Source organism: Oryx dammah, unplaced genomic scaffold, assembly GCF_014754425.2.
Source record: "Oryx dammah isolate SB20612 unplaced genomic scaffold, SCBI_Odam_1.1 HiC_scaffold_16, whole genome shotgun sequence".
Taxonomy (NCBI): Eukaryota; Metazoa; Chordata; class Mammalia; order Artiodactyla; family Bovidae; genus Oryx; species Oryx dammah.
This window is the reverse complement of record NW_024070200.1, coordinates 41,442,010-41,468,968: the sequence shown is the minus strand read 5'-3', so window position 1 is coordinate 41,468,968 and position 26,959 is coordinate 41,442,010. Positions and strand designations below refer to the sequence as shown.

Below are 26,959 nucleotides of genomic sequence, written 5' to 3'. Positions count from 1 at the left end.
TCGTAGGTCTGGCTTCAGGGCACAGTCACGGGGGTTTATACCAGCCCTCCCTGGAGCAGAAGTCAGCGAGGCTAGTGCCAGGGAGGCCGTCCCTGTGGCCGTGGGAGAGAAGGCCAGCTCGCAGGGCAGCAGCAGCAGGAAGTCCCCGTGGGCGGGAGGAGGGGAGCCCCAGGAGGGGCCAGGCTGGGCCCTGCCATCTGGCCGCCCACCCCTGGGTGCCCCCTGTCTGGCTGGTCCCAGCAGGGCTTGGGTGGCGTCCAGATTTATTTTCATTTTCAATTCCCTTTATTGCTCAAACCACCTCAGGGCCACAGAAAACAAACTGTTATCCTCAGCCGACCTCAGTTCCCTGGCCTCAATTGTTTGCCATTTGCTAATTTTAGCTTCTGATCATTTCCACCCTCATCCTCCCCCCAAAGGGAGACACACACCAAGAATAGCGCCTAGAAGAGGGGCGGTGTCTGCGGCCAGAGTTCCCACAGCCATCTGGCCGCAAGCGGGGGTGGCCAGGGCCTGCAGCAGGACCCCCAGGTCCTCTTGGTGGGGATCCTGCACCCACAGGGCTTGGATGTGAGGAAGAGGAGGAGGACTCTTCTGAGTCTGTTTCTCCTTTTAAACAGAAACCAGGCTCTTTCTGGGAAGTCCCCCTCCCCCATGGCCCGACCTGGCTCTTGGACCCCTGGAGAGAGCAACTCCATAGCACTCCCCACTTCCGGGCTGAGGGGACTCGCACAGTCCAGGGGCCTATGTGGCGCTTGGCAGGGAAGGCTCAGCCCCCACCCCAGCGCCAGGGCTCCTGCCCAGCCTACAGGCCGCCACCCTGGCCTCCATAGGGCGGACCTGGAGCCGCTAACCAAAGCCCAAGCCTAGGGTGCGGCAAGTGGGCCTCAGGCATTGGAGGAGGGACGAGGTCCAGTGAGCAGGTTGGCCTCTGAGCCGGGCCTGCTGGAGAAGAGAGCAGAGCCTTCAGCCCTTGATTCTCTGCGGGGTCTCCAGGCGCCCCTAACATGTCAGGGCCCTGATCTGGAGACCAGAGTCTGGCGTGTCTTGGCCTAGAGTAGTGCTTAGTAAGATGGAATAAAGACACAGAAGCCTAAAGCTCCCCATCCTCCGGTGGCCACGGAGCTGTGGAGTGGGGAGCCCCCCACCCCACACCCATTGACAGAGCTGTGTGAGGGGAGCAAGCAGCTCCCAAGACAAGTACACTGTCAGAGCTGCTCTGGACATGGAGTTTTACAGAAATCAGGAGCAATGACTGAAACAGCCGAGAGCTCATGGGGTGATGCAGGCTGGTGGGGGTATTCTATGGTGGGGTGGGGCAGGCACCGCGTCCACCCACATGGTGCCCTCCATGGCTTTTGCAGATGGGTGATGAGGCTAGCACAGCAACTCTCCGAGGAAAAGGCTGGGCTGCCAAGAATGCTGGACCTGTCCCTCCAGTATTATCAGAGTCACTCGGGAGGGGGGGTGGCGGCGGGCAGGACCCGAGGTCCGCATCCATGTTCTGGCTATGACCCGTCCAGAGGCAGCCATGTGGCCTCTTTGGTGGTGACCACCTTGCCCCCTGCCCCGTCGCAGTTTGGGGTGTTATCCCACTCACCTTCAGAGGTGCTCAGGAGTAACAGATGCTGCAGGCATCCCAAGTGTTGCTCCCGTTTCTTTTCCTGAGAACTAAAAGTTGCCCTTCTGCCTGGTTTTCTCAGCGCTGATATTACTGCCTCGAACCCTCGCCCCCAGCCACGTGGCCCGCCGCGCAGGGTGGGACCTGCAGCCTGTCCTCTGGGGGACTCCTCTCCAGCTCCCTGAGGCCCTGGACTGGTGGTGCTGCTGTCCTGGGACCTGCCGCCATCTAGGCCCTGTTTCTTGGAGCTTCTGCTCCTCAGTGGAGTCTAGAAAGGCACAGGAGGCTGTTTCTGGAGACTCGTGTATCTGCAGTGTTTTGCTCCTGGCCTTGCACCTGAGTCCTCTGGGCTGGATGTCTGGTCCTGGGTCTCCTAGTCAGCTTGGAGTTTGGGGGGCCTTGCTTTGCAGTCTTGAGCCTTTGCTGTGGTTGCTGGCAAGGCTGCAGCCACTCAACTCTTGGCACCTGACACGCTCCCTTGTCCTTGGAACTGTGGATGTGGTTTCTGTCAGGGGTCTCTATGGCGGGGGGGTGCACCTGTTCACCCTCCTCCCCACCGCCCCCCGAATAGGCTCCGTTCCTGAACTTGGCCTCACACTTGCCCACCACGGGTGACAACCCACCCATGTGTCCTCCTGCTCTCTGGGCTCCATACCTGGATCCTTTCATTTTCTTACCTTTGCCCTCTTGTCATCCATTTTCTCATTTTTTGCTCTTTCTCTGTGGTGCTGTCTCCATGTTCTCTGACAACTCTGAGATTGGATTTTAATCTCTGCCATATCCCCGTATTGTGTGTCTTTGCTTTCAGACTCAGTTTCTGGGTCTCTTCTCTTTAAGGAGCATCCTGTTTTTGCTTCCAGATGTCGTATCTTACCTCTGAGCACCAGTGACAGCTCTGGGAGTTGCTTCTTCTCACCTCTGCATCCCCCAGGCTGCCTTTTTCCTCTGGCCTGCCACGCATGTCAGAGGCTCTTCTCATGTGTCTGGTGGCCAGTGGTGATTCTGCCCAGAGGCTGGGAGCTGCCTGGGGGGTGTACCTGCCACACCACTGGGCAGGACAACCCCTTCCTCTCACAGGCGCCACTGCTGCTTTGGGCCATACTGTCCAGCGGGTCAGCTAGGGCCCTCCTTTCACTCTTGTCCAGAGATGTTATCCAGGAGGGACAGCTAGAGCCCCAGCCAGAAGTCTTCTCAGGGTGCACAAGGAGGCAGTCATTCAGGAAGAGGAGAATGCTGTCCCTGAGGCCGGTGATGGTATAACCCTGGTGGTCCTCCAGTGTTGGAACCCACATTGTGGGTGGGGAGGACTCGGTCCATGTAGGGAGGACATGGTCCAGACAAATACGAAAGGCAGAGTGCATATACCCCCCTCTATCATGAAAATGCACCCAGTGGTTTATCTAGAACTCAGTCACCAGAAATCAGCCCTGAATATTCATTGGAAGGACTGATGCTGAAGCTGAAACTCCAATACTTTGGCCACCTGATGCAAGCAGCCAACTCATTGGAAAAGACCCTGATTCTAGGAAAGATTGAGGGCAGGAGGAGAAGGAGGTGACAGAGAATGAGATGGTTGGATGGCATAACTAACTCAATGGACATGAGTTTGAGCAAACTCAGGGAGATAGTGAAGGACAGGGAAGCCTGGCCTGCTGCAGTTGATGGGGTCGCAAAGAGTTGGACATGACTTAGTGACTGAACAACTACAACAAATTGGGCAGAATCAGTTCCCAAAGCCCATTGTAGCTACAAGGGAGTCAGGCTGGAAGCATTTTCCCCTGGTGCATTGTTGCTGCAGAAGCTAAAGTTATGTCATCTAGAGAAAAGAAGATCCAGATAGCAGGTGTTGGGATATTGAGCACTTGGCTGTTTCTGCCACAGTCACCACTGGGCAGTTCCTGCACATTCATCCTTGGAATGGGCAAGCATTCAGCAGGGAAGTATCTGGCTGGCAAAGGTAGCCACTGTGTGAGCCAGTCCTCCTAACACATCTGAGGAACCTTGGAAATCTCTCACTTTCACCAGCATTTACTTTATTCCCCAACAAGTGGGGCTTTATTAGCTCTTTGCACTAAGAAGTACTGAAAGATGATGCTGTCAAAGTGCTGCACTCAATATGCCAGCAAATTTGGAAAACTCAGCAGTGGCCACAGGACTCGAAAAGGTCAGTTTTCATTCCAATTCCAAAGAAAGGCAATGCAAAAGAATGCTCAAACTACCGCACAATTGCACTCATCTCACATGCTAGTAAAGTAATGCTCAAAATTCTCCAAGCCAGGCTTCAGCAATACATGAACCGTGAACTCCCTGATGTTCAAGCTGGTTTTAGAAAAGGCAGAGGAACCAGAGATCAAATTGCCAACATCTGCTGGATCATGGAAAAAGCAAGAGAGTTCCAGAAAAACATCTATTTCTGCTTTATTGACTATGCCAAAGCCTTTGACTGTGTGGATCACAATAAACTGTGGAAAATTCTGAAAGAGATGGGAATAGCAGACCACCTGACCTGCCTCTTGAGAAATCTGTATGCAGGTCAGGAAGCAACAGTTAGAACTGGACATGGAACAACAGACTGGTTCCTAATAGGAAAAGGAGTACGTCAAGGCTGTATATTGTCACCCTGCTTATTTAACTTCTATGCAGAGTACGTCATGAGAAACGCTGGGCTGGAAGAAGCACAAGCTGGAATCAAGATTGCCGGGAGAAATATCAATAACCTCAGATATGCAGATGACACCACCCTTAAGGCAGAAAGTGAAGAGGAACTGAAAAGCCTCTTGATGAAAGTGAAAGAGGAGAGTGAAAAAGTTGGCTTAAAGCTCAACATTCAGAAAACTAAGATCATGGCATCCAGTCCCATCACTTCATGGGAAATAGATGGGGAAACAGTAGAAACAGTGTCAGACTTTATTTTTTTGGGCTCCAAAATCACTGCAGATGGTGACTGCAGCCATGAAATTAAAAGACGCTTACTCCTTGGAAGGAAAGTTATGACCAATCCAGATAGTATATTCAAAAGCAGAGACATTACTTTGCCAACAAAGGTCCATCTAGTCAAGGCTATGTTTTTTCCTGTGGTCATGTATGGATGTGAGAGTTGGACTGTGAAGAAAGCTGAGCACCAAAGAATTGATGCTTTTGAACTGTGTTGTTGGAGAAGACTCTTGAGGGTCCCTTGGACTGCAAGGAGATCCAACCACTCCATTCTGAAGGAGATCAACCCTGGGATTTCTTTGGAAGGAATGATGTTAAAGCTAAAGCTCCAGTACTTTGGCCACCTCATGTGAAGAGTTGACTCATTGGAAAAGACTTTGATGCTGGGAGGGATTAGGGGCAGGAGGAGAAGGGAACGACTGAGGATGAGATGGCTGGATGACTTCACAGACTCGATGGACGTGAGTCTGAGTGAACTCTGGGAGATGGTGATGGACAGGGAGGCCTGGCGTGCTGCAATCCATGGGGTCACAAAGAGTCGGACACGACTGAGCGACTGAACTGAACTGAAGAAGTACTGACTGACTTCTCAGAAATAAGCCAGGTAGCCTGGATGAGAGGGGAATTTGGGGGTGAGAATGGATACGTGTATATGTATGGCTGAGTCCCTTTGCTGTCCTCTTGAAACTATCATAACGTTGTTAATCAGCCATAGTCTAACACAGAATAAAAACTTAGAAAGAAGTCACTGCTGTCATGATCCCACAATGTGACTGCAGAGTTTTCTGTATTTCACTGTCTTAACTACTATAGTAGTCAGCTCTCCTGGGCTTCTCTCGACTGGGACAGATTCCCAGACTTCCCTTGTTTCCCTTGACCTTGACCATTGTGAGGGGTGGTGGCCAGGGATTATGTCAAATGTCCCTCACTTTGCATTTGTCTGATGTTTTTCTTGGAGTGAGACTAGGTTTATGGCTTTGGGGGAGAAACACCATAGAGGAGGAGTGCTCTTCTGTGCTCAGTCACTCATGTCTGACCGTTTGCAACCCCATGGACTGTAGCCCACCAGCTCAGACTCTGTCCATGGGATTTCCCAGGCAAGAATACTGGAGTGGGCTGCCATTTCCTAGAAGGGTTCTTCTAATCACTTCATATTGGTAGGAGAGCGACAGCTGGTATGTACTTTGTTACTCAAACATTCCAGCCTTGGCCAGGGCCAGGTCAGGTTGGCTTCTGGGTCCCTTGCCCCTGTCATGCTGACTTTCGTGCACTTCTTCACTGTCTGGCATTACAAGCTGCTTCTGGCTCATCTTGTATGTTTATCACTCCAGTCCCAGAGTGAGCCATGTCTCCAAGGATCCCCATTTATATTTGTTGTAAAGTAGTGTTTAGAGACCAAGATCTAGGTGCCATGGGTGTTCCTTGTTCCCGGGGGTGTCACTGCTTCTTGCTCTTCCTGGTGGACAGAGCCAGGATGTGTCCTCGCCCACAGTCTTCACTCACTTAGCTCTCTGTGTGAACACAGGACTAAGCATGAGTTCACACCATCTCAGATTTGGGGGTATCCCTCCCCCATCCCCCAGGAAGGACTCACTGCCTCCCCTGGTCCAGAGGCTGTTGCGTCTCTTGACAGCAAGACCCAGGCTCCCTCCCCCTGCCTTGTATCCACCTGTTTGTTCAGCCCTGGAGCAGATCTGAAGCACTTTGGGATGGTCTGCCCTGGATTCTCCTCTAAGAGACTGCAGCTCTGTTGAAGTGTGGCCTCCTTCCTTGCCCCTGTCTCCCCACCCACCCAGACACCATGTCATGTGTTTGTAATATGGCGGGTGTCTACTGTCCCAGCCAGCCCCCATCCTGGGATCTCCAGCCTTCTCTCCAGGCTAAACATTTACAGACATTCCAGTACATTCTTGTTGAAGTCCAGTCTATAGATTTTGGCAAAGCAGAGAATCTGTAGCCACCCTCCCAGTACCAGGGAGAAAAGTTCCATCGCCCTAAAAATTCCGCTCTGTGGTCGGCCACAGCCCTCCAACCCCTGGTACATTTTCTGTCCTTACAGTTTTGCCTTTGGCGGAATGTCATATGAGTAATCATAAAATGTATAGACTTAGGGGTCTAGCTTCTTCTTCGTAGCAAGTTGCATTTCAGCTGCATCCACTTAACCAGTAGTTGCTTCTGTTTTGTGACTGAATTGTGCTCCACTGTGTGGACGCAGCTCATGTTAACCCCCTCACCCACTGAAAGTGCTGACTGCCAGTGTTGGCTGATGGTGAATTCCCTTGATGAATGCCTAGGAGTGGGACTGCTGCCTTGTCTAGTGAGTCTGTGTTTAACTTCTTAAGAAACTTCCCAGCCATCTTGTAAAATGACCATCCCACTTTGCATTGTCACCAGTAGCAAACAAGTTTCAGCTACTCCACCAGCAGGGTCAGTTTTTTTGGATTTTAGCTGCTCTCATTTGTGTATGGGCTTCCCAGGTGGGGCTAGTGGTAAAGAACCTACCTGCCAATGCAGGAGACATAAGAGATGCGGGAAGATCCCCTGAAGAAGGGTATGGCAACCCACTCCAGTATTCTTGCCTGGAAAATCGCCATGGACAGAGGAGCCTGGAGGGCTACAGTCCATGGGGGTTGCAAAGAGTAGGACACGACTGAACACACACACACTTGTGTAGGGTGCCATCCTCTTGTTTTCCTTTGGTTTCCTTGATGACAAATGATATTGAGTACTTTTCACATAACATTTGCCATTTGTGCATCTTTGATAGTTGAGTTGGGGTCTCTCATCAGTATTATTATACAATCAAGTGTTCGCTTATTGTTGAGATTTTAACATTCTTTATATATTTTGGATATGAGTTCCCTTTACTTACTTTTTATTTACTTTCAGGGGTACACTGGGTCTTCATTGCTGCGAGTGGGTTTTCTCTAGTTGCGGCAAGCGGAAGCTTCTTTTGTTGTGGACCACAGGCTCTAGGCACATGGGCTCAGCAGTAGTGACTCACCGGCTTAGTTGCACCACAGCATGTGGGATCTTCCTGGACCCGGGATTGAACACGTGTCCCCTGTATTGGCAGGCAGACTCTTAACCACTTTACTTTTGATTAGCCTTACATGAAGAATATTTTTATCAAGTGAGTAAAGCTGGGTCTTTACTTGTGGATCCTAAACACGTGTCCTCACCTTTCTGGGATGTTTGAGGAGATCTCCAATGAAACTGACTGAAATGTGATTCCTGGGCTTGGGCTGGGGTGCCACCAATCACAGACTCCCAGACAGGCTGTTGACGGCACACTGCTCCTAAGGCGGGAGGATTCTCCTTCTGAGACGGCAGGGAGAGGGCTGGGCCTTGACGGAGCTGCTCCCCTCAGCTCAGGGAAGACGCTGGTGGGTTCCCTTTGGAGGCAGTTAGTGACATAACCACCAGAACAGAGAGGAAAGAGATGGAATCATCTGTTCTTGGGGTTCAGCTCACATGAGTTGTTCATGGCATTACGTCCCCTGGAGGAGATCCCCTGTGTGGAGCAGGCTGGGCTCTGGAAGAATTTGGGGGAGCGGGGGAGGTGACACACCTCACCCAGCTTGCCCCTTCAGGAAAAGTACGGGGATGTGAGTCGAGTGTGTGTGTGACACACAGAGATGGACTCAAGCCCTTGTCTGGAGTGGCTGCTGGCCGCCTGCTGGCAGGAACCATTGGTATTTTATTCTTGCTGTTAGTAAGGGGACCTTGGGTACAGAAATTTTCAAATGTGTTTTGTAACCCTTAGCAAAAGCAGGAAAAAGACCTTTCTGAAATGCCTGGTGTGTAGTCCTTCTGACCTTCACAGGCATGTGCACCCATGCGTGTCGGTGAGTACTACTCCCACGGCAGAGGCCTGGGTGCTGGCTTCCACGGAGACAGGCCCAAGTCAGAAATATCTGTTAAGTTTGTTGATCCCCCGTGTTCAGTGGGTTAAGAATCTGCCTGCAGTACAGGAAATGCAGAAGACCTGGGTTGGATCCCTGGGTCAGGAAGATCCCCTGGAGGAGGAAATGGCAACCTACTCCAGTATTCTAGCCTGGAGAATTTCATGGACAGAGGAGCCTGGCTGGCTACAGTCCACAGAGTGGCAGAGTCAGACACGACTGAGCGGTTGAGCACACACACACATGTAGATAAGTGTAAATGCGCATGTACATCACCATTGTGTTGCATTCTGACTGTAGAAAGCAGTGCAGCTGAAAACCATAGTGATGGCAGGATGAGATCACCCCAGATAGCAGTGGGTCCTCCACGCAGTGACAGCTCTGGGGCATGTACGTCTCCCCTGTGCACAGGACAGTGGGGCTTGACTGCTCAGGTCTGTGTTCCTGGTTAGCCGGTGGGGACAGAAGTGTGTGAGTGGACCCCTGTTTAGGGGGCGGTCCAGAGAGATAACTGGGTGGCTCCACACCCAACTACCCCTCCCAACACATGAATCCTGGCTGTGGTGACCTTGGGGGGTGACTCCAAGGAGCGCCACCTTGGGGCAGCTTTCACTGGCCATCCTCCGCGTCAGTCCCTTGCCAAGCCATAGAGGAAGGGGGCACCCCAGCCCAAGGCTTCTGAGGACACTGCCGGGAGTGGGGGCTGCAGAGTGGCTTCTGCTCTCCGTCCTGGCCCAAGTCCCTTGGAAACCTGCTCCAGGATGGGCCAGAGAAGGCAGAGGGCCAGGCAGGGTGTGCGGAGAAGGGCCAGCCTTTGTCCCTGGATCTGGAAGGCTCCCAGGAGGGCACTTCTCCCCAGACAGCATGTATATCTTAAGGAAGGGAGACCAGGAGAGTGGGTGGGGGTGGGGATGGGGGTGCAACGGGTGGCCTCCCACTCCATGTGTGCAGCCTGATGTGCTGACTAGCACCCAGGCTTGCAGCAGGGCAATGCCCCTGAATTCCTGCTATGGCTTCTGCTCCAGCAAACAGAGTCGGGTGTAACTACCCCATGTGACCGAGGCTGGCCAGACATTGGCAAGTCTGGTGACCTGGGCTCCTTCCTGAGCATCTTGGGTAGGTCCTCTTGAGTCTCCCAACTGTCATAGCAGAAGTAGGTCAGTGACAGGATTTTTTTTTTTGCATCTGCTCCCTCAAAAACGAAAAGCATTTTCAGATGATAGTAAAATGGCTTACTTGTTTTTATTCTGATTTACTTGTTTTATGAAGTCAGCTCTGAAAAGTCCACCGTTTGGCTGTGTTCTGTTCGAGCCTCGTGACTTTTTCTCTAAGGGAAACGGCCTACTTCTTGTCTAGGCTGGCTGTAGGCACCAGGCCTGGAGGGATAGCCCAGGCTCAGGTTTTGAGGGTGCAGCTTCTGGGCGCTCAGGCCTTGCAGACAGACAGGCCAGCCTCTCAGGAAAGAGAGCTGCCCGGCTCCTTCCACATGGTGGGTGCCAACAGGGACGCCCTTGCCCAGGGTTGGGGGTCTGCCGGCCCTACCCTGAGGAGCTGAAGGGGGGCTTTGTGGCTCTGTGGGAAAGGTGGTCGTGCTGGGGCAGGTGTGGCTCCCCAGGCTGTCTGGATGATGGGTGGTGGCTTCCAGGGTTCCTCTCCTGCTGTCACCCCAGATGTTAGTGGCCAAGGTCAGCATGAGCGGCTGGCCATAGCCAAGCCTGGTCCGTGGTGAGGAGGGAGGCAATCCTGACATGCCATCCCCTTCTGTGAGTTGGGTGAGGCCATTCTGACATTTGACCTCAGGCCCCATCTTACAGATGGTTCATCCTGACCCCCCACCTGCCTCTTGGGGTGGGTGCGGTCCTGAATGGTGCACCGAAGCCCATGTACCTTAGGGACTGGTTCCCTGCCTGCGAGGCCCACCCAGGAGGTACAGGGGGAGGAACCTGAGGGCTGAGGGCTGGGGGAGGGGACACAGGAAGCGGAAGTAGGGCCAGAGTGCTTGCATAGCCTCTGCCTGAGAGCAGGGTGTGGTGTGCCCCGCCCCGTGGGGCCCCAAGTTGGCCGAGGGCTCATCTGTATCAAGCAGCAGTCTGGTCCCCGTGGGAGTCTCCGAGGACTTCTGTGCAGCTACTGCTGACTGTTGTCACCCCAAGGTCTCCCCCACCTCAGAGGCTTTTCCATGCTATTCCTGCTCCCCTATCCCGTACACGCCCTACCCTCATCCTATCTTTTTTGGTCCAGGAGGAAAACCTTTCCCAGGAGCCTGCACAGGACACCCAGTCCCTCCCTCTTTCCTGCCCTGGCAAAGGACTCCCACTCTCTTGCTATGAACTTGGGGTTTTCATCCTGGCAGTGGGATGAACTCTCCTGGGTTGCAAGAGGATGGGTGGCAGCCGGTGTCTGCCCCATCCACCCAGGCTCATGCTAAATGGTCAGCTGTGGAGAGTGGACAGAGCGACTTTTATGGCAGGAACCTGGGGGGCCTCCAGGCATGATTACAACCCTGGGTCTGCTGCTGTTGGAATGCATCTCTGCTGTCTTTTAAGCCATACCAGGTCTGTCACACTGTTTATCAGGGAGAGTCCTCCATCCAGCCGGGCTGTGGAGTCTGGGTGGAGTCCCAGTCCTGCCCTGGGAACTTGTAGAAAGGTAGAATTTGTGGCTGCCATTTCCGAGTTTGCTACGGATTTCTGTTTTTAATTTTTAGGTAAGCACACCGTATGTTTCAAAATCCAGGGCATTAAGTCCCTTTCCAAGGAAAGTTCTCCGAGTCCTTGCCCTCCAGGCACCCAGCTTTCTGCCCCCACAGAATGCTGGTCCTGCGTCTTCAGGTGCCCACCCGGAGCATCTGAGATCCAGGCCGACCTGCACGCACGTGAAACTTGGCCTCCAGACTAAGTGTCCTGCTTGGGAGCTCGCTTTTCTCACTCAGTGCCATCCCCCAGAGATTTCCATCTCAGTTCAGAAAGAACCCGTTCAGCTCCTTCTTCATAGGAGTGAGGGTCTGTTAAGTGTATGTAACAAAGCCTAGAAGAGCATGAGTTGTTTTGAGGCATTCGCCACACTGCATGAGCAAGTTCACATCCCATTTTGTAGGTGTGCAGGTGTAGTCTGCAGGATAGCTCCCCCAAGTTGCATTGTGAGTTCAAAGGATACACAGGTCTGTCATTTGAGTAGTCATTGCCAGGGTGTCCTCTGCAGAGCTGGTGGCAGTATGTACTTCTATCAATAAAGAGTGGGCGTGCCAGCTCCCACCGTCTCAGCACCCTGATAGGTATGAAGGGGAGTGTCTGGGGTTTCACTTGTATCTGTCTCCTGATGGGCAGTATTGAGCATCTTTTTGGATGTTCAGGAGTCATTGTACCTCCTGTTGATGAACTGTTAGTGCCCTCCCTGTTTTTCTATTGGGCGTTATGTTTTCCTTTTAATTTCTATCATCTCTTCCAGTATTGGAAATTAGTCCTTTGTAACAAGAGCTGCAGATACATTTTTCTCAGTTTGTTATTTTTTGCCTTTCCTTGTGACTTTGTTTATGGAGATGTATTTTATACTTTTGTAGTCAAATTTATCAGTCTTTTCATTTATGGCATCTAGATTTTGATTCATAGAAAGAACTTCTAGCATTTAAAAGGAATGTTCTCTCATGTTTTCCCCTAAAACATCTGTGGTTTACTTTTCCCATTTAAATCTTTGACCCTTTCAGAGTTTATCCTGGTTTAAGGTATGAAGCAAGAGGTAATTGTTACTTAGTTATCCTGAGTAAGACATTTTTGGACCCTATCCCTTGAACCCTGCCTTAGATGTCATTTTCTTCTCCATAATTTCCACGGTCCTAGAATCTGGTCCAGGCATTTCTGCTGTGCTCTGCTGCCAGTCAGCAGCCTGTGCAACGAGCAGCATGGTAGATGTGGTGGTCATTCCCCCCACTTCAATATTATTTTTCAGAGGGTTTTTTTTTTTTCTTTTTCTATTTTTCTACATGAATTTTAGGACCAACTTACCCTATTCCAAAACAAAGCAAGGCAAAGCAACAACCCAGAATGCCTACTTTAAAAGTACACCTGCATCGGGAGTTCCTTGGGAGTCTAGTGGTTAAGAATCCACTGTCCAGACCTTTCCGAGTCTGCAGTTCTGAGCTGGGGCTTCCTGAGCCTCTGGTCCTTGGCCGAGATGCTTCAGAGTCTTAAGAAAGTTTGGATCCCCATGAAACCCTACTGTACCCAAGTTTACCAGGAGATTTGGATAGGAACGGGGTTGATGGCTTACATCGTTTATAAAATCAGGAGTGCTGATAAAAGAAGTAAAGCCTTGAAAGCTTCCAGCCCCGCACCAACTCATGGTCATCATTAACCAGCTTTCCGCGGACGGGACATCAACCTGGCTGTGCTCTGGGAATGTGGGACCCCGTGTTGATGTGCCGTGTTGTCGTTGCCCTCGGCCCTGAATAAACATACCTGTCAGACCACCACCACCACCCCCCCCCAAAAAAAAGAATCTGCTCTCCAATGCAGGGGACACAGGTTTGATTCCTGGTCAGGGAACTAAGGTCCCACATGCCAAGCCCTTGAGCTGCAGCTAAGACCCAACACAGCCAAATACATATTTTTAAAAAATACACCTGCACCCACTGTACAAACAAACGTGGAGACGCATGGGTCTGCAGAAGGCAGATTTGCTTGTTTAACTCGAGCCCCCAGGCTGTGTGTAGCAGTCTCCAGCCAGGTACCTCCTCCCTTCATGTCCTGCCAGCCCTGGCATGTGCAAGAGTGCACAGGAGCGTGTGATGAGCCAAATGCATGCACCACAGCATTGCTGAAGGAGAGCAGCACCCCAGGCAGGGCCAGACAGTTTCGGCAGAAATGAGCACTGGCTGGTTGTCTAGCCAGGGAAGCTCCCAGGAGCTCCGCCCATGATAACCGCCTGTCTTCTCAGAACACATGTGTGTTCTCACACTAAACCTTCAGTTACTGTGAGATGCAGCCAAGACAAATGAGCAGGAGTGCAGGTGCTGGAGAGGGACAGGCGCTGACCTCTGCAGGGGCGGCTTCCAGGCAGAAATCACTGCTTCTGCCTGCTGAGTCCCAGAGCAAGGGGGATCCCACCAGGTGGCAGTTCTCTCTCCTGGGCCTCACCTCCCTCACCTGTACATTGGTGGGTAAGAGCTTCCAGCCTGGACTCCCCAGGACACAGGCATCCAAGTGTCAGCTCCATGTGGGTTTGTAGGACACCAGCAGAGGAGCCGAATGGCCTCCTAAAGAAAATAGAAATCAGCTTCCCCCTCAGAGAACAGGCCTTTCTGTTGACCCTGAGGCTGCCGGTCTGGCTTTCTTCTCGAGGCTGGCAATTGATCGGCCCCAGTGGTCAGCCATCTGCCGAGATGCCCGGAGTGGGAGGGAAAGCAGGCCTCCCAGGAGTGAAGAACGTGGCCGTTTTGAGGTTAGAACTGGAAGCGGACACATGCCGGAGACCACAGATTGGAGCGATCTATTGATGAATGACAGGCCGCTTGCTGGCAGCCAGTAACTGGAGCCTGGGAGCAGCTGTTTCTCTATGGAGGCCTCTGCCCCTGCCTCCCTCTGACTGGACCAGCCCCGCCCCTCCCCCATCATCCTCCACATACCCGCACGGATGCCCTGTGCTCACCGAGGTGTGCTCTTGTGGATCTGGGCACCCCTGGACCACCTGCTTTTCTGTCCCGGGGCCCCGGGTCAGACTTCTCCTCCCTTCTCCCTTCCCCAGGCTCCCCGAAGCTGGGGCCGGTAGAGCCCAGCACTCACTGCCCAGAAGGGGCCCTGGTCTGCAGGCGCGGCGCTGGTCCTGGCTCAGGGCACCACCACTGCCTCGACTGCCCACCAGGGGCTCACACACAGAAAAGAACCACGACGTAGTTGCTCTTGGAGCCAGCACCTCCCTCACTCTGTGGAGGCTGGCAAGTTTGGCCGAGGCAGGATGGGCCGAGTGAGGTCACGGGGCGCACACGCCCTTGATGGAGGGCAAAAGGGAGGCCGTCTCCGGACCCGTCCGAGCGGAGCATGCGCACTAGTGAGCGCGGCTGCACCTGCGCAAGACGGGCCCCGGGGCGGGGCGCCGTTGCGGGGGTTGGGCGAGGAGAGCCCTGGGCTCCCGCCCGGCCTCCTGTGGCTTCTCAGAAAGAACAGGCTGTCCCCGCCCAGGCCTGCGGCTTGGGCAAGAGTGTGGGACGCCCTGTTCCCTGATAAGATGAGGCAACCGCTTTCGGCTGCCTCGCAGGGCGCCAGGGAACATTTATGTAACCCCCGCCCTGCGTGCCCCTACCCCACCCCCACGACCCGCTCACTGCGGGACCGCGTTCCCCGCAACTGCACACCGCCAGGCCCGGCCCCCCACCTCGTCCCCACACTACATCCCCAAGGATCAGCACCCTTGGGTCCTCAACCTGCCTCCAGTTACCCTCGTCCCTCAGTCCTGGCTCCTTGAGGCCTAGCATTCACTGGCGGGTACCCACCCCTCTAGCGTGGCAGGCCTCTACCCCAGTCCGTGGATCTCGAAGGCCCGTCACTGTGACCCTGGCCCTCCTCCAGTTTACCTCTCTCCTCCCTGAGCATCCAGTCCCTTTGCTGTCACCCTGCCTCTCTTCACAAGGTCTCGTCATCCTGTCCTATGGCCCCCTCGGCCCACATACCTGCCGCCCTCCTGGCTTCTGAAGTTGGGGGTGGTGGGCAGAGAGGCTACAGGAGACCTGGACTCCCTTCAGGGGTCTGGGGTCTGAGTCCTTTCTGCGCTGGGCCGAGCGCCCTCCGGTGGTAGCTCGCGGTACCGCTCCTGTGTCCTGATTACATCCTAGGAAGAGGCAGGTGCAGAACTTGAGCTTGGTTTCCTCTCGGCTTTACTTAGTGCATGGGTGGACCCCCACCCCCACCCCCCCGCGGCCCGACCTGGGTCTGCTGGCCTCCCGCCCGACTCTGGGTACACCCCTCACATACACACACACATTCAGCTCAGCCACCATGCCACCTGGGGCCAGTCTTCGGAGCCCCACCCTCCAGAGGTTTTCAGTGAGGCCCAGAGACATCTGCAGGTACTGCAGACCCTTCCAGGGAGCCGTAAGGTCAGAACTATTTTCATAACAGTAACATTATTTGTTCTTTATTCTCTCAAAAGAATACAGCGGAATATCCCAGAGGCTATGTGATTATGGTGACATCACCCCTCTGACAGCTACTGGAATGTGTGCTTGAGTTTAAATATTTTGTTTTAATTTCTGTGATAAATGTCGATGGACATAACCCAGGTGAACAAAAGCTCCCTTCCTGGGAGGGAAGCTCCCTCTCACCCTTCCTAAAAGGGTGAGCAGCGCTGTTGGGGAGGACAGCACTGATGGGGAGGACCCCTGTCCGTGCTGCCTTTGCCCCACGCTTCTGGTCCACCTCCTGGGTGCCGCTTGAATGTCACCACTCAGAGGCCAGCTGAGCCAGACCCAGTGCCGCTCGAAGCCAGCATGAATCATAACTTCTGAATGGTTTATCCGTCTGTCTATGGACCGGCTTATTGGTCGCTGGGAACAGGCTGCTGGAGGAATAGAGAAGGGAGCAGGGAGAGCTGTGTCTGTGGGCATCACACCCACATCCCCAGGGCCAGGCATTATGTTTGTACTCCATCGTGCTGCTAATGCCTGGGCAGGCTGAGGGCTGCTGGCTGGCTGAGTGGTGATGCTGGACCCTCCCACCTGCTGCCACCAGGCTGCCAGGCACCAGCACTCTGTCCTGTTGAATGTCGCCCCTCCCTACTGCCCTGGGATCATGCAACCCTCTCTAATTATATCCACCTAAGGAGCCTCTCAGAGTTGCAAGCAGAAGGACCCTGAAAAGGACAAGGTCCCAACGAGGACAGAGGGGCTTATTAGGAAGCAAGGCTGAGTGTGACTTTGGGTTGGTTCTGTGCCCCCCCACCCCTGGCTCCTCCAAGCAGGTCCAAATTTGAGAAGACTAGTTGATAAAAATAATAGATAAAAGTGACAACAGCATCTCAGGAGTCATCACTGGGCATGTGCCAGGCCCAGTGCCAAGGGCTGCTTGAGTGCAGTCCTGTAGAATCACCACCTCACTATGAAGATGGGGCACTGTGTTCATTTCCTGTGGCTGTTGTAACCAGTTACCACAAGCTGGGTGGCTTGAACACCCACAATAGAAGTGTGCTCTCTCACTGTGGAGGGCAGCAGTCTGAAATCAAGGTGTCGGCAGTGTCAGTGCTCTCCCCCAGTGTGTGGTGGCCACCCCAGATACCGAGTCCCTTGGCTTATGGGCCCATCATTCTCTGGAGTCCTTTTCCTTCTCTTCTGGTCTTTGTGATCTCTTCCCATGATCTGTACCTTATCATATCTGGAAAGACATTTTTCCCAAATAAGGTCACATTGCCATCTTCCAGGGGTAAGGACTTGGATATATTTTTTGTGGGGCCACTCTTTACCCCATGGCGGGCAGTGAGGGACTTGTCTGAGTCCTTAAGTCAGTACATAGTGGAGAGAGGGGCCGAGCCTCACCTTGAGGCTCAGCACTGGTCATGTGAAGGGCACCACCATTTTTTTTTTTTTTTAAGTTAAAAATGTTTTCATCACGTGGGATTTTAGTTCCCTGACCAGGGATCAAACCTGTGTCCCCTGCAGTGGAAGCACTGAGTCTTAACTGCTAGACCTCCAGGGAAGTCACCTCGTTTAGTTTACTTCTAATTTAGACAATTTTCTTGTATGCCTTCTGTTTTTCCTGGAGTTTCTAATTGCCTCTTTTTCCTTTTAACCAAAGAATACTATGTGGTTTCGCTGCATCCTGAAATTCATTCAGCCTCTTAACTATACTCTCTGGTGTGTGGAACTCCCTATTTTGTAAACCTCCTTGTGTGATTCCTGGCCCACAGCTCCAGTGCCCCATTAGGTCTCTTCCCTCACTCCTGTCCGGAGATGACCCTTCATTGTTCACTCACTTCCCTGGCTTCTCCTTTTCTTCTTATTTTTGCTAGTGTGTGAGAGGTACTCTTGGGAGGATCTGTTGGTCTGTCATCTAGTGCGGCTTATAAGACGGTTGCTGTCTGTCCCAGCCTCTTTCCCTTTCGGATGACCTGCTTCTCTCCTTTCTCTCAAGTAAGTTCTGCAGTCTCTTCTAGTGTTCTAACATTGCAGATACTCTTGGCAGGAGCCTTTGTTCACTATTCCGCCCACCTCTATGATAACCCTTTCCATGTTAGTTTCCTGTCTCCTTCTTTTACTGTAACAGATTGCTGTGATTGTTCAGTTGCTCATTAGTGTCCGACTCTACAACCCCATGAACTGGAGCACAGTAGGTTTCCCTGTCCTTCACCATCTCCCGGAGTTTGCTCAAACTCATGTCCGTTGAGTTGATGATGCCATCCAACCATCTCATCCTCTGTTGCCCCGTTTTCCTCCTGCCCTCAGTCTTTCCCAGCATCAGGATCTTTTCCAGTGAGTTGGCTCTTCGCATCAGCTGACAGATCCTATTCTATTGTTTCTTTGGTAATTTCCTCTCCTCCCCTTTTTTCTGTTCTTTTACTCAATAATGTCTTCTGTTAGATGTTGCATGGTCAGGATCAATTCCCTGTGAATCTGAACTGTGACCTCCTGCTGTTTGTAACTATCAGATGGGAAGTGGTTTGCTTGCCTGCTTGATTGTGAACCCCCCTGCCCACACACCCTTCTACCCAAAACAAAGTCAGTAAGGAGAGCATACAGAGCCATACAGAGCTCTTAGCTTCAGCACTGCTAGGAGACAGAGAACACTGCAACATTCCCATATTTTCTAGAGCTGTTTCTGTTGTTTGTTTTTTCTATTTTCCTGGGATATTTCCTTGAGTATGTTTCTAGTTTTTCTATGGGATTTTTGTTTGGGCAACAATACTCTCAATTTTTAAACACTTATTCTCTGTACTCTGAACTTCCTTTTTATGGTATCCTGTTTACACATAAAATTTTGTCTGAAATATCTTGAGAATGCTAGTCAGAATTTTTAGGTTAATATTCTCTTCTGTTTCCTGGCTTTACTCTTTTTCCTCTGGAGTCAGTGGTTTTGTTGCTCTTGGCCTTGCCCTTTCGTGCCACTGGTTTTCCTTGGCTGCCTGGCCATCATTGGGTGTCTGTTTGTATTTAAGGTTGATGGCCTCATTAGGGGTGGCCAGTGTCGATTTCCTCCTTTGGGCCCTGATGGAAGGGCTTCAAAGACCAGCTCTCAGCTTGAGGGCCAGAGTCTGGGAGGGAGGGGGAGAAATACAGCAGGAAGGGGAACTCTGTGGCCACCACCAGTGCCAGAGGCTGCCCTCTAGGGTGCAGGAACTCCCTGCTGGTTCTCCCTGTGCAACTAATGCCTGTTTTGTGTGTGGTTCAGAGTTTGCCTGGGTGAAGGCTGGCCTGCCTCTTGCTCTAAGCTGTCCTCCCCTTCCTCTCTTGGGTGTCACCCCCAGTCTCCTCTGCTGACTGTTAGCCAGGTTGGAACTTCTCAGAGAGGAACAGCAGCAGACTCTAGTTGGAGCTGCAGTCAGTCTTTTGGGCAGTGCCTGCGTGCTCAGCCATGTCCGACTCTTTGCAACCTCATGGACTGTAGCCCACCAGGCTCCTCTGTCCATGGAATGTTCCAGGCAAGAATACTGGAGTGGGTTGTCATTTCCTCCTTCAAGGGATCCTCCTGACCTAGGGATCTAACCTGCATCTCTTGCATCTCCTGCATTGGCAGGCAGACTCTTTTTACCACTGCACCACCTGGGAAGCCCATAAACAGACTCTTAGTCCCAGAAAATTGTCTGTCCTGACCTGTTCATAATACAGATGAGGAGATTGCAGAGGGTCTGAATGGCTGGGTGCTGAGGTCGGCAAACTGTCTGCAGATCCTGCAGGATTTGAGGCTCTGGAGTTAGGGCTTCCATGGGGTTAGGGTGATCTTTGGGATCAGGGTGATGTGGCGAAACTTGCAGGCTTGCGAGCTCTCCCGGAGCCTTCCCCGATCCCAGCTCCCATTCTTAGAGCCCAGAGACCAGCCTGTGCTTCCCGCCGCTCAGGCACAGCTGACCCAACACAGGCTGCTGGGTAGCACGCACTTGAGGGGGCCGCAGCACCTGGGATCCTGTCATTTATTCCCGGGAGGGGTCGGATGGAAGCAGATGGGACGGGACAGGAGGTTGCTGGCGCCCACATGGAGGTTGGCGGAAATGGGGCGCCAAGGAAGGGGCGCAGGGAGGGCGGGGCAGCCTACGGTGTGCTCTGAGACTGACCCTAAGCCCTCTCACCCGCAGGAGAGCGCCCCTTCGCCTGCAGCTGGCAGGACTGCAACAAGAAGTTCGCGCGCTCCGACGAGCTGGCGCGGCACTACCGCACACACACGGGGGAAAAGAAGTTCAGCTGCCCCATCTGCGACAAGCGCTTCATGCGCAGCGACCACCTGACCAAGCACGCGCGCCGCCATGCCAACTTCCACCCGGGGATGCTGCAGCGGCGCGGCGGGGGCTCACGAACCGGCTCGCTTAGCGACTACAGCCGCTCGGACGCCAGCAGCCCCACCATCAGCCCAGCCAGCTCGCCCTGAGCGCTTGCTTGCGGGGCGGGGCCCGTGGCAAGCCACGCCCCCACCAGGCCATGCCACGCCCTGAGGCCCCGCCTCCTTACCACAGCCATGAGCAGATGCTCTCACTTCTCGTGATTCCGTGTCTTTTCCTTTTGTAATAAGAAGAGAGGGAAAAAAAAGAGAACTTTATGAAGTCGACGACAACAACAACAAGGAAAAAAAAAACAATTTTCTTCACCTCAGGTGTCAAATTTGTAAAAAACAAAAAAACAACAACAAAAAAAAACCACAATGAAAAAAATTCCAAAAAACACCATCCACAATTGCACAAGAGACATACCCACGCAGGTGAGATTCAGCGGCGTTGAGGCCGCCCCGCCCCACCCCCACCCCCCCACTTTCTCAGGGATGGACATGTTCCATGAGGTCAGTGAGGACGCCCCCTTCCTGCCGCCTTATTCTGTACATAGATTTCCACTCTGGAGTTTCCTTTAAGGTGTGGGCACACACGGGGGGCGGAGCAGTGCAGGTGGAGCTCCCCACGGGCGGCAGATGGAGCGGTGGTCTCCAGCCTTGTGCTTTCAGGGCAGACCCCTGAGCAGGGCCCACGACTCCCTCTTCCTGCCCCCTGCCCAGCCTCAGGCTTGCCCCAGCGGCAGTGGGCTAAGAATGCAGAGGTCTCCGAGGGACACCTCAAGCCGTGATGGGCAAGGGGAGCAGTCCTCACCTCGGGGACCCTGCCCAGGTCCCTCTCAAGCGCTGGAAGCAGAGATGCAATCCTGGGTTGGGCAGACCGATGCACCGTCTGATGTCCACACGGCTATGCGATGCTGTGTCCCCGCAGAAGGCGCTAGGACCTTCCACTATTATACCACGTCCTCTGACTGGCCTCCTACAAGGATGTCCAAAGGTGTCACCGGTGCATCCAGGTCCTACATTTTTCCCGACTGACCCTGCTCTTGAGACACCTTTGTTTGACACGGTGGGTAAAGCAGGGCTCTGTGCGTGTGGCCTGTGGTGGCCTTGCGTAGCACTCCACGGAGACTGTTCGGTAGCAAGAGACCGGAACATTGTGACTTGGAACTTTGAGGGATAGCAAGGCGGACGCTATGGGAAATGCAGTCGGACAACATACATTCTCTTTCCTCCCCGGGGAGCACCGGACAGAAGTTGTGGGAAGTACTTTTTTTCAGACCCACCGTATCCCCAGCTGAGACTCAGTGAACACTCACCTTCTCCGTGAGCTGTGTCCCCTGGACTCCTCCCTCCCTGGTCTCCCCCTCCCACCTGGGAGGCCCCAGCCCACCCCCAGCCTTGGGGCACTGGGGTATAGGGTCCCCATTGCCAGCCTTCCCGAGCAGAGAGCTGGGGACATCTCTCCGGGAGCCCCGACCCGGGAAGGTGGGTCAGGCAGGCTCCATCATGCTCCCCTATGGAGCACTGGGGCAGCCCCCGCCCAGGCACCTCCCTGGCCTTCCTCCAGGGAGTCAGGGCCTGTAAATACAAGTCCCCAGGACAGTGTGTGTATGTGTGTGTGTGTATGTGTGTGTGTGTTGGGGCAGGGGTGTGGGTTTGGGAAGGACTTGGGGTATCTTGCAGAGACCTCTGTTCATTTCGATGAGGAGGAATGACCCTTGGGACCTCAGAGGGCCGTAGCAGGGCTTCCCTGAGCCCAGAGTGCCTTGGTTGTGGCCATCTTGCTTCTGCCCCCACCCGATCACAATGAGGGGTACAGCATGGAGGAGCCCCGGAGACCCAGCCCCAGCTGGTGCTCATGGGCCCTGGGTGGCTCCAGAGTACATGGGCACCCCATGTCTTTAGCAACTGCTGTCCTCTGCACTCCAGGTGCCCATTTCTAACTCTGCTATGTCAGCTGGGGTCAGCCAGTGGTTGTGATAGGGGCTTCTGAGAGCATGGCAGGTACGAGGTGGGCAGGTGTATTGCTCTTGCTGTGCATGGGAATCAGGCAGAAGTGGCATGGGGGTGAGGCCCCACCCTGGCCTCTGTTGGGGCTGGGTGACAGCCCTGCTCGCATTTGGTCCAGGACAGAGAACAGAATGTGCTGGACACCTGAACAGAGCAGTGCCCTGAGCACCAGGGGTGAGAGCTTTTCACGCCCAGTCCCCAAGTGAGGCCGGCAGGGCCCTTGGAGGTCCCTCCCAAAGCCGTTTCTGTGTGGGGCCGAGAAAGCCACACTCCGAATACATTTCATGTCTCAGGAACTCACATTCCAGGTTCAGGAATTTTATTCCAAAGTCCTTTGGTGCGCTCACTGCCTACGCGGTCCCCAAAGTCAGGGAGGGGGGCCACGTGCCCTGCGGGAGCCTGGTGTCTTCTCGCGACCTGGCTGTGGCATTGCCGAGGAAAGAGGGTTTCAGAGCCCACGTCTCTCTGCACATAGGAAGAGGGGAAAGGACTCTAAACCCAGTCATCTTGGAATAAAAGAAGAGCTGGTTTGTTTTGGAGGGGGGAGGGGGGTGGGGGAGGGAGGGAAAGTGGGCGTTTGCTGTTCCCAAAGAGAGCACTTAATTTAATTTTTCCTCTAAGTGACCCAGGGCTGTTCCGTCTGCTAGATGGAAGGGTAACATTGCCTTAAAACAGAAATATGCAGGCGCGGGCTATTTTTGGCAGATGAGTGTGTCCTCGTTCCCAAAGCAGTTTTGGTCTAATGGCAGGGTGCGGACCTTCCAAAGTGGGCCTGGCTCAGGACACGGGCTGCTGCTTCTCTGCCTTCGGGCATCTGGAGAGAACTGGCTGGCACTTGGAGCACTTGGCCTGGAGCTCCAGCCAGCAGGCCATACTGGCTCATCTGAGGCTAAAATTCATCTCACTTGAAGGGTGGGGAAAATCCATGCATCTCAGGCTAGGTTCAAATGGGCTTTTGCTAGCATCTCATCATCACATGTGGAAGGAGGGAGTACGGGGCCTCCTTCCCTCAGACCCCCGTGGGAAGCGGTTGCACGGTGGTAGGGGTGGGTGGAGGACCCTGCTGAAAAACCTGCATTTTTTTTCTAAGAAGTAGAATGTCTTCCCTGCCCAGGTCTGTTTCAGGGTCTTTCATTTTTCTGGTTTATGGCCATGCTTGCTGGATTCAGTGTGACAACTCCTAGAAAACAGTAGTGAAAACTCCAACCTTTGTGTGCTGACTCTAGTTCTTGTAGGCCAAGGGGGCAGAGATCTCAAAAGGAAGGTTGCCCGAGGTTCCCCTCCAAGAAGGCCTATAAGTGACCCTGGGCTCAACTGGCTCAACACCAGTTTGGCCCTTGTCCCAAACAAGGAAGCCCTCAGCGTCAGCCATATTAGGGTTGTCAGCACCCCAAACGCCTACCCTGTACTATAGCCATGAAGAAAGATGAGCCCCGTCCACAGCAGGCCATGGGGTGCTGTGTGGGGATGGGTAGTGGTGCCCTTGATGGGAATGTGATCCTGCAGGTGCCCGCCTTGCACCCTGCTGCAGCCCATGCACCGCACTTGAGGTGCAAGGCGACTCCTGTAGCCTGAGGCTAGGCATCCGGGCAGGTGCAGGATTCGCCAGGGTGCGGCCTCCAGGTGCACACTTTAGCAGCAGCACTGGGGTCCCCAGACCTCCCCACGCTCTTGGTCACAGCTTAGACTGGGGTGGCGGGGTGGGAGGCAACTTAGAGGCAGGGACAGACAGCAGGCCCCCAGTGGCCCCCAGCCTGTTTGTTGGGACATACGGACAGGGCTGGTGGCTTTCTGGGGTCCAAGTGAAGTGCGGCAGAAGCAGGGTCTCCATTCAAGTCTCCTGCCCCCCAGCCCACTGTCCCCAGAAGATCCAGTCGCTTTTCTTGCCAGAAGCAGGGCTAAGGTGGCTGCAGGGTCAGAGCACCCCAAGGGACTCACTCCTTGAGTTCAGCGAGCGAAGGACCACCCAGCAGGGAAGCATGACCTGAGCAATAGCATCCCCTTGATGCTCTAGCTCCTGGTTTTGGCTGTGTTTACAAGGCTACCTGATTTTTTTTTTTTTTTCTAACAGCTGTCACTTTCTCTTTTTAATTTTCTTAACCCTTTTACAAAGTCATTCAAAGACTCAGTGCTGAAGGGTTTGAAGATTGATGGGTTGGTCACACTGCAGCCTGTAAGAAATGCTCTGCAGGTCACCCACATCTTTGCTGTCCAAAGATCCCACATTCAATTCTGGTGACATATATCTTCCAAAGCTAAAACCAAGGGTGTGGGCCGAGACTTTTCTTGAATTCAGGATTGCCCTGGGGAAAGCCAGGTCCTGTAACTGATTATCCTGACTCCAAGACTTGAGCTTCAAAGGTTTGTCCCAGACACATTCCAGAGAATTGTATCAGAACTCAGATGCACCGTCCGGCTTACTACTGATAAATGCCTGAACACTGTTCAGGGAGAAGACCTTCCTCCTGCCTGCTACTCTGTCTCATCAGTTAGAAGAGTTGGATGTGGTGGGAGGCAGGAGCCCAGGGCTGTGCTTGGTTTCTACTGAACCCTTCTTGCCATATGGGGCTTGCAGTGTGCCCCCTGGCCCCGTCCAGCCTCTCCCCTTCTCGTGCAGCTTTAAAACCTTACTACTTTTATGAGGGACAGATGAGAGCAAATTGCTTCCCCTGCCCTGAACACCTTGCATTCCCTGTGGGGGACACAGGAGACATGGGGGTGGGGGAGGGGTGCAAGAACAGCCTTCTCCCAGGGCTCCAGGATGTCTTCCTGGTGATATGATGACAGGCTGCTGCACATATTTGTTTGGAAACCAAGCCGAATGCCTGCCAGGCAACCAGAGGTCTGGGTGAAGGCTGTCTCCCCTACTCAGCCCAGGAGTGCCTGTCCCAGGCCACCTTGCTATCCCTGGAGCAGGGGGCACCTCCCAGGGTCCATTCCTGGGTCAGGGTGCATGTCTCTGGGCGTGTGGGCAGGAGGCTCACCTTGGAGAGTCCCTGTGCCAAGCACCGAGGACCCTGAGGGCTGGAGAGTAGCTTAGCAGCTGTGCATTGTTGGGGGCAGGGCCGTTACGGCTCCCACAGGCCAGGAACCCGCCCGGGGAATCTCTGTGTGCTGGGTGCACTAGGGGTCTCAGCCACCCTAGACTTCACAGACGGCCCCTCCTCTTCCCAAAGCCATTGATGGAGCTTCTCTGGGATTGTTTGCCAAACCCCATGGTAGACTCCAAGGGTCCAAGACCATTTCCATCGAGCACACTTTTCTGTAGGAACTTTTGGTTTTGTTTGGTTTTGTTTTTTTAACCAGCACCACACCATGCTTCCGAAGGCCACGTCTCGTCTTTCCCGGATCACTACAGTGAAGTATTACAGTTGTACAGTTCCCAATCTGGCCTTGGCTTGCTCGGATAAAACTTTGTATGTATTTTGTAAGGCATAGATTCTATATTGTAATGATGTCCTATGCAAAAAGAAAAAAAAAAAATAACGAAACTGTAAATTTTATTGTTTTAACGTGTATGCATGTTTAGTGACGTTTACATTTTGAAATAAAATTTATGATTCATTATTTGCCAGAACTGCTTCTCTGATGGGTGAGGCCCTGGAAGGGAAGGGAACCAAAATGGCCCAGTTTAAGAAATTGGATATAACTGGCCCAAGGGGTAGACACCAGCTCAGAACTGGCAGGCCTTACGTGGGGGAGGGGGAGAAGGCTTTGCAGGGGACGAGTACTTTGGCTACCTGATGCGAAGAGCCGACTCATTGGAAAAGACTCTAACGCTGGGAAAGATTGAAGCCAAGAGGAGAAGGGGGCAACAGAGGATGAGATGGTTGGATGGCATCACCAACTCAATGGACATTAATTTGCGCAAACTCTGGGAGATGGTCAAGGACAGGGAAGCCTGATGTGCTGCAATCCATGGCATCACAAAGAGTCAGACATGACTGAGTGACTGAACAACAAGCACAAATTGTTCTGGTGGCCCACTACCCTGGTGCCCTTGGCTCATCACCTTCCCCACACCCCAGAAAGCTCAGCCTCACCGATCCAGTCCCCAGGAGCTCTGAGAAGGCAGGTTCCTGTGCAGGGTGCAGTGCTTGTTCCAGAAAATGCTCTGTATGCAGCCAGCTCGGCCCCTAGGTCAGCCTGGAAGCCGACCCTGAAGTACACTGAGGGGGCCAACCTAAGACCATGGGGACAGGGACAGGAATCCCAGAATATGGGGTGCAGGGTGATGTCTGTTGATGCCAGTGAAAGTCGCTTAGTCATGTCCGACTCTTGGCGACCCCATGGAATTTTCCATGCCAGGGTACTGGAGGGGGTAGCCTATCCCTTCTCCAGGGGATCTTCCTGACCCAGGAATCGAACCAGGGTCTCCTGCATTGTAGGCGAATTCTTTACTAACTGAGCTATCAGGGAAGCCCTAATGTCCAGTTGATGCCAGAGCCCACTTGAATTTGCGGTCATGAACTGCCCAGCTGCTCCCTGCAGCAGGCCTGGTCTGTGCCAGGCAGGGGTGGGGGAGGGTCCTGGACCGCAGTTGTGCTTCCAACCCACAGTCACAGCCCACCAGGTGCAGACGCAGAACGGGTTTTTCCATGATCACCTCTCGTTCTCCATAGGCTACATGCAAACCGTGAACAAACGTAAAGTAGCAATAACAAAGGAAGGCCTTGCAGGTGACCAAAGATGCCTTTTCCTAAAGCTCCATCCACACTCTCCAGGCATTTCCTGATGAGAGCTTGTTTTCTGTGTCATAGAGGAGGAGGAGGGGTGGGGAGGGAAGCCCCCTGCATACACTGAACTGTCAGGAAAACATGCACACATTTTCAAACAAAAGTCTTTCTGGAGCCCAGTCTCGGTGGGAGGGAACATGTTCCCTAGATGACTGTGGTTGTGCCTTACAGAGATAGTTCCTGGTTGCTCACAACTCCCTAGACAGCAGCAAGCTCCTGGTTGCTCACAACTCCCTAGACAGCAGCAAGCAAGATGGAGCCACTTCCATAAACAATCATGTGCTAAGAGCCTGAAAGCTT

At 53.4% G+C, this 26,959-nt stretch overlaps 2 protein-coding genes across 3 annotated transcripts in view; both read left to right on the top strand.

The window, feature by feature from the left end:
• KLF13 (Kruppel like factor 13) overlaps positions 1-25,492 on the top strand; it is a 44,290-nt gene extending 18,798 nt beyond the window's left edge. The window contains exons 2-3 of one of the 2 annotated variants that reach the window (XR_005723983.1): positions 19,729-20,345; positions 20,842-25,492. Coding sequence is in view for 1 of the 2 variants with exons in the window: in XM_040257419.1 (XP_040113353.1) it covers positions 19,729-20,018 (290 nt within the window). In the remaining variant the exon portion in view is untranslated. Of the gene's footprint in view, positions 1-19,728 lie in introns of both variants that reach the window. The other variant, XM_040257419.1, reaches the window with a different exon arrangement.
• LOC120875551 (ATP synthase subunit ATP5MPL, mitochondrial-like) lies at positions 12,239-12,942 on the top strand. The gene has a single exon (XM_040257435.1). It carries the CDS (start codon positions 12,631-12,633, stop codon positions 12,808-12,810), a length of 180 nt encoding a protein of 59 aa, XP_040113369.1. The 5' UTR covers positions 12,239-12,630; the 3' UTR covers positions 12,811-12,942.
• Positions 25,493-26,959: the final 1,467 nt, after the last annotated feature.

Excerpts from the sequence above, each read along its gene's own strand:
- LOC120875551 (XM_040257435.1), top strand. The coding sequence starts at position 12,631 with ATGCTTCAGAGTCTTAAGAAAGTTTGGATCCCCATGAAACCCTACTGT.